This window comes from Homarus americanus, unplaced genomic scaffold, assembly GCF_018991925.1.
Source record: "Homarus americanus isolate GMGI-L3 unplaced genomic scaffold, GMGI_Hamer_2.0 scaffold31037, whole genome shotgun sequence".
Taxonomy (NCBI): domain Eukaryota; kingdom Metazoa; phylum Arthropoda; class Malacostraca; order Decapoda; family Nephropidae; genus Homarus; species Homarus americanus.
Genome location: NW_024722227.1, coordinates 12,458,396 through 12,470,181, shown reverse-complemented (window position 1 = coordinate 12,470,181; position 11,786 = coordinate 12,458,396). Strand labels below are relative to the sequence as shown.

The 11,786-nt window shown below is 43.3% G+C and overlaps 1 protein-coding gene across 1 annotated transcript; it reads right to left on the bottom strand.

The window, feature by feature from the left end:
• Nucleotides 1-9,941: 9,941 nt before the first annotated feature.
• Nucleotides 9,942-10,655, bottom strand: LOC121862527 (zinc metalloproteinase nas-7-like). Its single transcript, XM_042360833.1, has one exon. The coding sequence runs from the start codon at nt 10,653-10,655 to the stop codon at nt 9,942-9,944; it is 714 nt and encodes a 237-aa protein (XP_042216767.1).
• Nucleotides 10,656-11,786: the final 1,131 nt, after the last annotated feature.

The following is an 11,786-nucleotide window of genomic DNA, read 5'->3' as shown; positions in this document are numbered from 1 at the left end:
CTTCAATCCTCTCTTTATTCTTCCCCTGAACCTCCTTCCCCCCTGTCACTAGCATTTTTCGATTCGATTCAGGGAGACCATTCTACACTCGGCTACTGGACCAGCAACATCTCTCACAGCTCCTCACCACTCAGCTTCCTCAGAAACCTCCTCGCCCTATGGGACCTCTGAGCAAGTTTCTCCTCACCTAGTCACTCCGGGGTCACAATTAGTGGGGTTTTTAGGATGTTTGGTTCACACTCAGGATGGAATGGAGAAAGGAAACTCACAATGTGCTCTCTATATACATGTTGTATTGGATGTACAATGCAGCTTGGTGCTGGGAAGGCAGCATGGTTACAAGCGTGATGTAGAGAGAGCTGGTTGGTGAGGGCGCTCAGAGGAGGACCAGCTTGTGGGTCGCCATGCTCGCCGGCGGGAGCGAGGACCAACCAGCCAGCAACACCTCCTCCTCCTCCGCCGCCTGGTGGTGAACCAAACATCCTAAAAACCGCACAATACCACACAACCAGACTTGGGCAAACACACACACACACACACAAGCATAGAGATCCCCAAAGAAGTACACAACCACAGCCACTCAAGCAAACACACACACATTCAACAGTAGCATCTAACACCAGACACAGATACACTCACACTTACATAGTGAGTGTACCCGTAACTGTATGAGTGTAATTCTGACGGAATGTATATGTGACTGTGAATGTATCTGTGAAAATGTGAGTGTATCTGTGCGTGTGTGAGTGTATCTGTGACAGTGTGAGTGTATCTGTGACAGTGTGAGTGTATCAGCGACAGTGTGAGTGTATCTGGGACAGTGTGAGTGTATCAGCGACAGTGTGAGTATATCTGTGACAGTGTGAGTATATCTGTGTATCTATGACAGTATGAGTGTCTCTGTGAGTGTACATCTGACTGTGTGAGTGTATCTGGTACTTGTGAGTGTGTGAGGGTATTTGTGACTCTGTGAGGCATCTGTGACTGTGTGAGTGTATGCTGATTAAGGTGACGTAAATCAGGGAGCGCCAACGGCGAGTACCGTGAAGCTGATCGTTAGGATTCAGAAAGCTAACACATTTTAGTCTTTCCAAAGAGCATCTTGTAACATTTTGATGAGAGACTTTTTCAGACTTTCTTCATGACCGCAAGTAGTGTGTGTGTGGTGATTAATGACAAAATCGTCATGTTTACCCCTAGACAAGCATGTAACAGCACCATTTGTATTATATAAATATTTACCCAAATGTATAATACCAAATTATTCACTAAGTTATTCAACAATGACTCAGTAGTTATTCTCTAACTTATTCAACCATGACTCAGTGTTGATGTTATGAATTGCTGAGGTGAGATATCCTTCGGGGAGCGAGCGAGGGCAGGCTGAGGTCAGTGCATATCAGCAACAACATATCTGACGCGTTTCCTCTCTTCGAGGCCTGTTCGCTCTCTCTCCCTAGGTGTGACAGACTCATATCATTTATTACCCAGTGAACACCTCACTTAAGTGTTCTCCTATAAGTGCACTAAGACACTTCCCTTAGTAGAGAAGGTACAATATATTCTCAACTGAACTCAGTACCTGTGAAACTATATTTTGCTACAATAAAGCAAACCAACAAAGTGTTTACTTCAGCCCTGTCACTTATCAAATCAAGAACTAATATAGGGTATATATATATATATATATATATATATATATATATATATATATATATATATATATATATATATATATATATATATATATATATATATATATATATATATATATATATATGGCAGTGTACTGGGCCCGTTGTTGTTTGTTTCATAAATAACATGTCAGAAGCTGTACAGTACACTACTCCATACAAATGTTTGAGGATGATGCCAAGTTATTCAGGGAAATTAAGAACCAAATGGACAGTGAAGGGCTACAGAAAGATCTCTGTCAGCTTCAAGAGTGGTCGAAGAAATTGCTGCTAAGATTCAGTGTCACGAAGTGCAATAGAATGCACCTAAGTCGTACCAATAGTAAAGAGGCGTATCACATGTCCCAACGGGACGAAGCAATATTAATAGAGACCTGATGTAAAGAGAACCTGGGTTGACAACGAACTGAAGTCTCGGGCCATTGTGAAAAAGTGAATTAAGCAACTTGTCTTATAAGAAGGTCGTTCAGATACCTAGACAGTCCGTCCTTCGTAACGTTCTTCGAGAGTGAGGTGCTTCCCCGCCTGGATCACTGTCACCTCGTCTGGTCGTCAAGATATGCTAGAGACTGTCAGTTGATTGAAAATGTCCAAAGGAGGGCCACCAGACTGGTGCATGCACTACGGAACCTCAGTTACCCAAAGAGATTAGAACGCCTGCAACTGCCTAGCTTATACTGTAGACAGGTGAGTGGCGACCTAATTGAAGTTCATAAACATCTCTGAGGGCACTACTCAGTTGAGTGTCCATGCCTGGAGCTGGCGGACGCCCGTCCTACTAGAGGTCACAGCTCAAGGTTGAAGAAGCCACAAGCCCAGAAACTGTCAAGGCAAACTTTTTCGGAGTGAGAATTGTGAACTCTTGGAAGGATGTGTGATAAATGATGATTGAGAAGAACTGGAAGGAATGTAAAGAAGAAAAATATACCAGAGAGCGAGAGAGAGAGGGAGAGAGAGAGAGAGAGAGGACGGAATGGAGGCCGGAAAACTATAAGAGCTAGGAAGGAGAAGGAAGGATGAGATGATGGAGTGAAGAAAAAGGGGTAAGCTGATGTTGTGATGAAAGCTTAAGTCTGAGAGACGCTGCAAGGTCAAGCCTACAGTATAAGATGAAGAAAGCTGAAGGAAGGGAGGAATGAATGGCCATGAGACAATTGAGTGCTTAGGAGGCCCAGACAATAGTGCTAGTGGGGCCCAGACAATAGTGCTTGAAGGTTCAGACAATAGTGCTAGTGGGGCCCAGACAATAGTGCTAGTGGGGCTCAGACAATAGTGCTAGTGGGGCCCAGACAATAGTGCTTGAAGGTTCAGACAATAGTGCTAGTGGGGCGCAGATAATAGTGCTAGTGGGGCCCAGAGGTCCAATGCAATAGTGAAGGTTCACAATAGTGCTAGTGGGGCCCAGACAATAGTGCTTGAAGGTCCAGAAAATAGTGCTAGTGGGGCCCAGACAGTAATAGTGCTAGTGAAGGTCAGACAACAGTGCTTGAAGGTCAGACAATAGTGCTTGAAGGTCCAGATAATAGTGCTTGAAGGTCCAGACAATAGTGCTTGAGGTCCAGACAATAGTGCTTGAAGGTCCAGACAATAGTGCTAGTGGGGCCCAGACAATAGTGCTTGACGGTCCAGACAATAGTGCTTTTGGGACCCAGACAATAGTGCTAGTGGGGCCCAGACAATAATGCTTGAAGGTCCAGACAATAGTGATTGAAGGTCCAGACAATAGTGCTTGAAGGTCCAGACACTAGTGCTTGAAGGTCCAGACAATAGTGCTTGAAGGTCCAGACGATAGTGCTAGTGGGGGGGGATGGCCCAATTCAGTGCCGCCGTTTCAGCGCCAGACTATTCAGCGCCGAGACCTTTCAGCACCTGTTCGTTCCGTTCAACTCGGAAACTACCTGTCTTTCATTAACGTGGCATAATACTGTATACTACACTTGATTTATATTATGTTGTATTCAACTTATTAATATTTGATGTTATGAATGAGAGAGAGAGAGAGAAAGAGTGAGAGTGAGAGTGAGTGAGAGTGAGAGTGAGAGTGAGCCGGGTGTCGAACGTTACTTGCTGCCTGCCTGCCTGCCTGCTACTGCCTGCCTGCCTCTGCCTGCCTGCTCCTGCCTGCCTGCCGTTGCCTGCCTGCTCCTCACCCACTCACCTCTGTATAGTTCGTTTTTGGAGCTGACGCCAGCTATTCTAACTTCCTTAAACTTCAAACTTCAAACTTTAACCCATGGCGCAACCAGTGCAAAGCAAGAGAGGAAGAGAGAAATTCTGTCAAGAGGGATATCTATATCGATTTGACAAATTAAGTAAAACACAGAATGATGTTAAGTTTTGGCGATGCCATGAAGATGGAAGATGCAAAGTCAGAATTCACACATTAGAGGAAACAGTAATTAAGAAGATTAACGAACATACCCATCCCCCATCTGCAGCTGAAGTCGAGGTAGAAAAGGCAAAAACAGATGCAGGACATCGGGCTGAAAAGTCGTGTGAACCTCCAAGCATTATTATTAACAAGTGCATAGAAAATATGTCTCAAGCTGGCATTGGACAATTACCAAATAGGCAAGCAATGCAGATAATAGTGCTTGAGGGGTCCAGATAATAGTGATCGTGGGGTCCAGACAATAGTGCTCGGGGAGCCCAGACAAGAGTGATCGTGGGGCCCAGACAATAGTGCTTGAAGGTCCAGACAATAGTGCTTGAAGGTCCAGACAATAGTGCTCGTGGGGCCCAGACAATAATGCTCGGGGGCCCAGATAATAGTGCTTGAGGGACCAGACAATAGTCCTTGGAGAGCCCAGACAAGAGTGATCGTGGGGTCCAGACAATAGTGATCGTGGGGTGCAGACAATAGTGCTCGTGGGGCCCAGACAATAATGCTCGGGGGCCCAGATAATAGTGCTTGAGGGACCAGACAATAGTCCTTGGGGAGCCCAGACAATAGTGCTCATGGCGTCCAGACAATAGTGATCGTGGGGTCCAGATAATAGTGATCGTGGGGTCCAGACAATAGTGCTCGGGGGGGAAGGGGACAAGACAATATTGCTCCGGGAAAGGTATACTATCTGATATGGCTATGGGAGCTGCTGCTCCTGCTACTGCTACTTCCGCTAATGTCGGACGAGATGTAACGGGGGCAGCCACTTTCTCAACGTCTGTACACGGTGCACCGCAGGCGGGAGAGACGCTGAGGGGTCTGAAGTAGAATAATGAGTTTTCAAGGTCCCCATTTTGTCTATTATACAGTATATTTCATTACGCCTAGTCTTCCCTTAGGAATATGTATCTTTCTGCTTTAAACAGGGGATGTTGTGGCACAGGAACTAAAGTACCACCTTACCTGCTTGGTAACATTGTACAACCGAGAGCGAGCCCAATTGCATGCTCTAGAGAAACAGAAATACACTGAAGTGCTCAACAGGGAGAAAGCATATCCGATAGTTTTCTCTGAACTGGTCACTTACATCAACGAAACGAAGGTTGCCAGAGAAGATACATATCCAGCTAATTTTAGGCTCGCAGACCTGCTCAAATCGCTACAGGCAGCGATTTGAGCAGCTTGGAATTTATTCACCAAATGTAAATTCCACGAGGCTGAAGGACCAGTTACGTTTACATATTCCACAGCTGGAAGCTCACCGCGAAGGAAGCGATATACTGATAATCTTTCAGAAGGCTGTAGGGATCATTCTGGAAAGAGGCATGTAAATATAGTGAAGCCATTCACTTGACCAGAGCTGCAGAAATCATACGGAATGAGATGCTCTACCACAAGTCAACATTCACCAACACGTTTCATGATGGCTGCATTGAAGAGGCTGTTCTACCATCACTTCTTCAATTTGTATGCATGGACGAACATGGTGCAGATAATAAATCACAGCTCCGACATGGGGTGTGCAAATCTGACCTAGCTATGGCACAAATCTTGCAATATACTTGTTTTGGCAGATACAAGGAAGGATCACAGACCCACAGACACTCCAAGGATCGTGAGGCACCTTTTGCTGTGTATGAGGGCATGTCTGTTTTTGCTAAGACAAGGAAAAGGCTACTGATCGACGTGCTACATGGAAATGGATTCAGCATTTTATATGACAGAGTTCTAGAGATCTCGGCTCAGCTTGGGGAAGCAGTAGTAGCCCAGTAGGTGCAAGTTGGAGTCGTCTGTCCACCAATCTTGAGAAAACATTTGTTCATGACTGTGGCAGTGGATAATATTGACCATAATCCTACTGCAACTACAGCACAAACATCCTTTCATGGCACCTGTATTTCAGATTTCCAACATCTGAGCCCAAGTTATACTGGTGACAGGTGAGGAGCGCGAGCCACTCCAATATGGATAAAGAGCGGTTGATTTTAAATGGCCATCACGAGTCGCCATCTTGGATTTTCAAGTGGCCAATCAGGTAAATTTCAAAAGTGACCTGCAGAGAGTATTCAGACCAAATTTTATGCTTGTATCACCATTTGAAAGACAATTCAAGTTATCTGCTCAACTAATGAGGTGCTTCTCTGTTTGGGGTACCGTCACCAGACGGGTGCCTACGCTACGGTACTTCAGTTACCCAGAGAGATTAGAACGCCTGTAACTGCCTAGCTTATACCATCGGCGGGAAAGGGGTGACTTAATTGAAGTTTATAAGCTTCTCAGAGGGCACTACTCAGTCGAGTGTCCAAACCTGCAGTTGGCGGACGTCCGCCCCACTAGGGGTCACAACTCAAGGTTGAAAAAGCCACAAGTCTAGAAAATTGTGAGAGTAAACTTTTTCGGAGTGAGAATTGTAAACTCTTGGAACAATTTGCCAGAGTGTTTTGATGGCACCGAGTGTGAGCTCTTTCAAAAACAGACTTGTCCAACACTGGAGCAGGTTCAGATACATTCTGGAGTCAGTGCATGCTCAGTACTTGCCAATAGTGCGTAACAGACACGTGGCCGACCTCCCAAGCGGCAAACGAGCTGATCAGTGGCGAAGAGGATAAAAGTAAAAAGTAAGTAAAAGTAATACAAAACTGATGACACAAGAATTAAAAGTGCAGTATTCCCCTAGATTTGCATATCAAGGTGCTTGGTTCACTGATAGTGGGAAAATGGAAACTGTTTTGAAATTAAATGAGACTGGTAGTGAAATGACTTTGAATATTTTTGTTTTTGTGCAGCAAATACGGGATGCCCTTTGAGGGTGGTAATGTCGATAATATATACCTAGTTTTTGCCAAGGCTTTCTACAGCGCACCCCACGAAAGGCTGAAAATTAAACTGGAAGGGTATGGGATTCAGGGATGTGTCCTAGCGTGGATCGGAGACTTTCTCCAGGAACGCAAGCGGTGTGTGGGGATTAATGGCACGAAATCGCCATGTGTATCCGTGACAAGCGGGGAACCACAGGACAATGCATTGGGTCCACTGTTGTTTGTTTGCTTCATAAATGACATGCCAAAAGCTGTACATTCCTCCATACAAATGTTTGCGGATGATGCCAAGTTATTTCGGGAAATTAAGAACCAAGCAGACTGTGAGGAGCTGCAGAAGGATCTCCGGGAGCTTCAGGAATAGTCAACGAAATGGCTGCTAAGATTCAATGTCACTAAGTGTAAGAGGCTGCACCTGGGACGTACCAACGATAAGGAGGCCTATCATATGTCCCAACGGGACGAAGAAACTGCATTAATTGAGAATGAATGTGAAAAGGACATAGGTGTGTATGTTGACAATGAACTGAAGTTCTCGGGCCATTGTGAGAAGAAGGTGAATCAGGCAACTAAATTATAAGAAGGTCGTTCAGATATCTTCAAGAGTGAGTTGCTTCCCCGCCAGGAGTACTGTCATCCCGTCTGGTCTCTGAGGCAGGCTACGGCAACTCAGCTACCCGAGAGATTACAGCGCCTGAAATTGCTTAGCTTATACTGCAGACGGGCAAAGATGGACCTAATTGAGGTGTATAAACATCTCAAAGGGCACTACTCAGTTGAGTGCCCTTACTTAGAGCTGGCGGACGCTCGCCACACAAAGGGTCACAGCTCAAGGTTGAAGAAGCCGCAAGTCCAAAAAACTGTGAGGGCGAACTTTTTCGGAGTGAGAGTTATGAACTCTTGGAACAATCTGCCAGAGAGTGATGTGACAACACCGAATGTGAGCTGTTTCAAGACCAGACTTGACCAACACTGGAGCAGGTTCAGATACATTCAGGAGCCAGTGCATGCCCATTGCTTGCCAACAGTGCGTAAGAGGCGTGACCGATCGCCCAAGCGGCTAACGAGCCGATCAGTGATGAAGAGGATAAAAAAATAAATAAATAAAAGTAAATATATGTCAGGATTTCGACGCTGCAGTGACGTTATCCTCGCTATACAGTTCCGAAACTTGGCAAACAGATAACCCAAAGGGTGTAATTACTCAGTACAATAAATTAGTTATATGTCTGCTTGGTATCAGAAAGAGCACCAGTTTTTAACCTGTGCTCCATTCAGTCAGGAATTCCTCTAGTATAGGACCTTAAAGTGAGGAGAAGGCGGAGGTTCATACAGTACGTCAGATATAGATGAACCATTCGACGTTGTTTATGAACTGTGCAAATGAGAGAACACACCGGGTTACAGGTTCTTGAGGAAATCCCTACAGTTTGATTATACAGTTAACCGCCTTACAGAAAATAGTGAATGTAATCGGGAATAAGCCAGCTGGCGCAACAAAATACGTGATGTACAGGTCAGAATTGAACCGTCTTCTTTGTGGTACATAATGTTTTTTTGAGCCGACAGTTTTCCCAGACTACATTCGCGAGGCATTTACACGACTATGATTAATATTACATAACTTAAGAATAGAGACAGCCAGGTGGAGTTGGACGCCTGCTGAGTTAAGGTTATGTTCGTATAACCGGAACCAAGTGTAAACTGAAATGCAGATATTACTGGAGTGTTCTCTCTCGGCTCACTGTATAGCAGCAGTTATAATATGCTCAACTTTGCTGATATAGATGAACTCCTGAGTGAAATACATCATGTAACAGATCTGTCAGTTCGTCTATGATGCTTTGAATTTATTTAGATGGTATAATATTGTTTATGGATGAAATAAGAGTTTAGAAAAAGTTTTTAATAATGGTGCCACACTGCTAAAATTTAAAGTGCTGTAATTATAATTTTTGCTGGACGAATTGTAAAGTTATACTTCGTAATATTGTAACGTGTACTGGTGTGTTTTGGCAATAAATTAACTTATTAACTTTACTAATATTTGAAAGGTTTTATATGGCAAGGGTTGATGTACGGGTCAGAAGTATAGACACTTTCAGTGGACACCAGAAAGAGGTTAGAGGCCTTTGAAATGTTGTGTAATAAGCGAATACTAAGAATAAGCTACACTGACAGGTTAAAAAATGAAGAAGTACTGTACTAAGATTATCAAAAACTTCAAGAGAAATACTTGAAATGTACAGAAAAGAAAAATTAGATACTTTGGGCATATAATTAGGGGTGAGGGGATAATAGCAGAAATATTAATGGCCAAAGTTGAGGGTAGGAGGGCCAGGGGAAGGCAGAGACTGGGATGGATGAAAGAAATTATAAACTGGGTCCCCAGAGAGATACAAAACCTTGGAAGATTGGTAAAAAGAGCCTGAGAACGTTTGGGGTGCAGAACTGTGGGCGCCAACCCTCAGATATGAGGATGGTACTCTCGGGTTTGGTTCTTGATTACCTTTATTGGGGGTCAAAAAAAATTTTTCCTCCACCATTTTTGAGATATTCTTGATAAATTGAAGAAAATTTCTTCTATTTAAAAGTTTCTTAAATAGGTTCCTTAACCCAGGCACCTGTTCTTAAATATAATATTTTAAAAAATGTTCTGTAATATTTAGGTTAGATTTCGTTAGGCTTGTTTTTACCCCACAATTTCCCACTACTTCAAAGCCCTGCCCACTTAGCATTTTTAAACTGAAATCGAAAAAAAAATGGCAAAGAGTAAAGTAATGATTTTTTTCTCTATCTTCCTACATAAATCAAGATAGAATTCCGAGATTGCCTTTTCCTGAATATTTACTGTCTATGGTCAATAGTAATACCAAGGTGCACAATCTTGGGACCCATGTACTATGTGTGTAAAGTTTCAGGTCTCTAGCTGCTTCCTGTTTAGAGCTATGGTTGGAAAAGAAAGACAGGCAGATGCGTCTTTTCATTATTATGGACATATTAACAGAGAGAGGGCTTTTAAAAGCCAAACTAAAAAGAGGATCAAATAGACATGAGCGTGCTGTTCCAAATCTTGTAGGGCACAGCGCCATTGATGTCGTCGCCGGTGTAATAGTTCCAACACCCATATAAACGGTTGATACGTGCCACGTCAGTGGCACTGATTATTTGTCGCTGACCTAGAGTGCCAATAAGCCAATGTTTTACCGTCATTGTTGGGAGAGATTTATTGAGGGCGAAGGCGCCCTGGGGGAAGTGCATGAGGCTCATGTAGTCGTAAGGAAGACCCTGCGTCATGAGCAAGCCTAAGTTACCCTCGAGCTTCTTGTAACTACCACGATATTTTGGCTTTATATTTTTCTCATGGACATCGATGTACTTATCGCGGTAGAAGTGTCTTTGTTCTGGGTAGAGGCCAGCCACAAGCAACAGCTCGTGGATCAAGTGCCAGTTGGAGACACAACAGGAGGGAGCTATGACCATCAGCTGCTGGAGAGAGGAGCTGGGTAAGTACCCGATCGTATTGGAGCAAAATTTCTCCTCAGTGGGCATCACCACCAGTTGGTGATACGTATTGATCTTCTTAGACTCCATAAAGCGTAGGCAGGTGTGGTTGTTAACATATTGCATTGAATATCTCAGTAATTTTTTATGATCTTCAGGTAAAAGTGGGTTAGTCAAGTTGACGGGCACAGTCTTGTTCGGCCAGAGGTGTTTGGAGAGCTTCTTCACGCCCTGGTCGAGGATGTTATGCATGCCTGAAGTGGGTGCGACCTTGAGGCGTCTACCTGCCTCTACTACCAGGAGACCCGCCAAGACCCCGACCATTAACAACGAAAAAAAGGAGACTTTAAGAACCATTTTTATTACTTTTATTGGGCTAAATTTAAATTGTCTCATACCAAATTACGTTAATCATAATTTAGTTCATTCGTAGTTGGTTATTACGGGAAACGAACAGATGATGATTAGTATGCAAAATTTGTAGGAATAAAATCAAATAATGCGTCTCAAAGGAATACATCATAAAACAAGAATACAGAACACATATTTTGTATATATCTATCGTGTTGAGGAAAGAATTATGAAAAACGCTGGAACAAATTTCTCACTTCTTCGAAACTTATTTCCGAGTAGCCACCATAATTCTTACAAAATTGTTGCTGAGTCGTTGACACCCAGGCGGATATATGTTTGAGAAAGATTCTGTATGTGACAACTGATCTTGAGGAAGGAATCCCAATGATACGAGCAGACAAATTAGAACAGCGATTTATGTTTTTATACAGTAAAACAAAACAAAAACACACACAAAGATTAAAGAACATGTAAGGATAAGAAAAACACAAACATGTTCGTGTACTGTTAGTGAAACAAAACTGTAGCTGGTAGTTGTGCGACTGCCTATTTCGTTCATGGAGCGAAAAACCCTGCCCGTGCTACAGCAAGCGTGGAGTAAATTGCGTTTGGAACTGACAATTGTTCTGAAAAGTCACAACAAAGCATATCTCAACGATACTTTTATAAAACTGAACTAGATGAACATAAACTGAAGCTGTGGTAATCATTAACACATTTGTACACCTGGAATGAATGGAGACCCTGAACAACCCAGACGCTCCCTCACCGCGGCTCACCTCTACTACAGCCATGTTTAAAGGTCGATACTTATATATGGCAAATAAATTGTACACAGATACTGTATATGAGCAACATCACAAAACACATATACACAAACACTTGCAAATATGACCCACACGTACCAAAAAAACCGCACACAAATTATTACACATAAACACAGATAACACCAGGACACAGCATGAAAACAGAATATTAGGAAGTATTTACCCTTTCTCAGCCACAGAAGGTCGACTATTGGAGCGACAT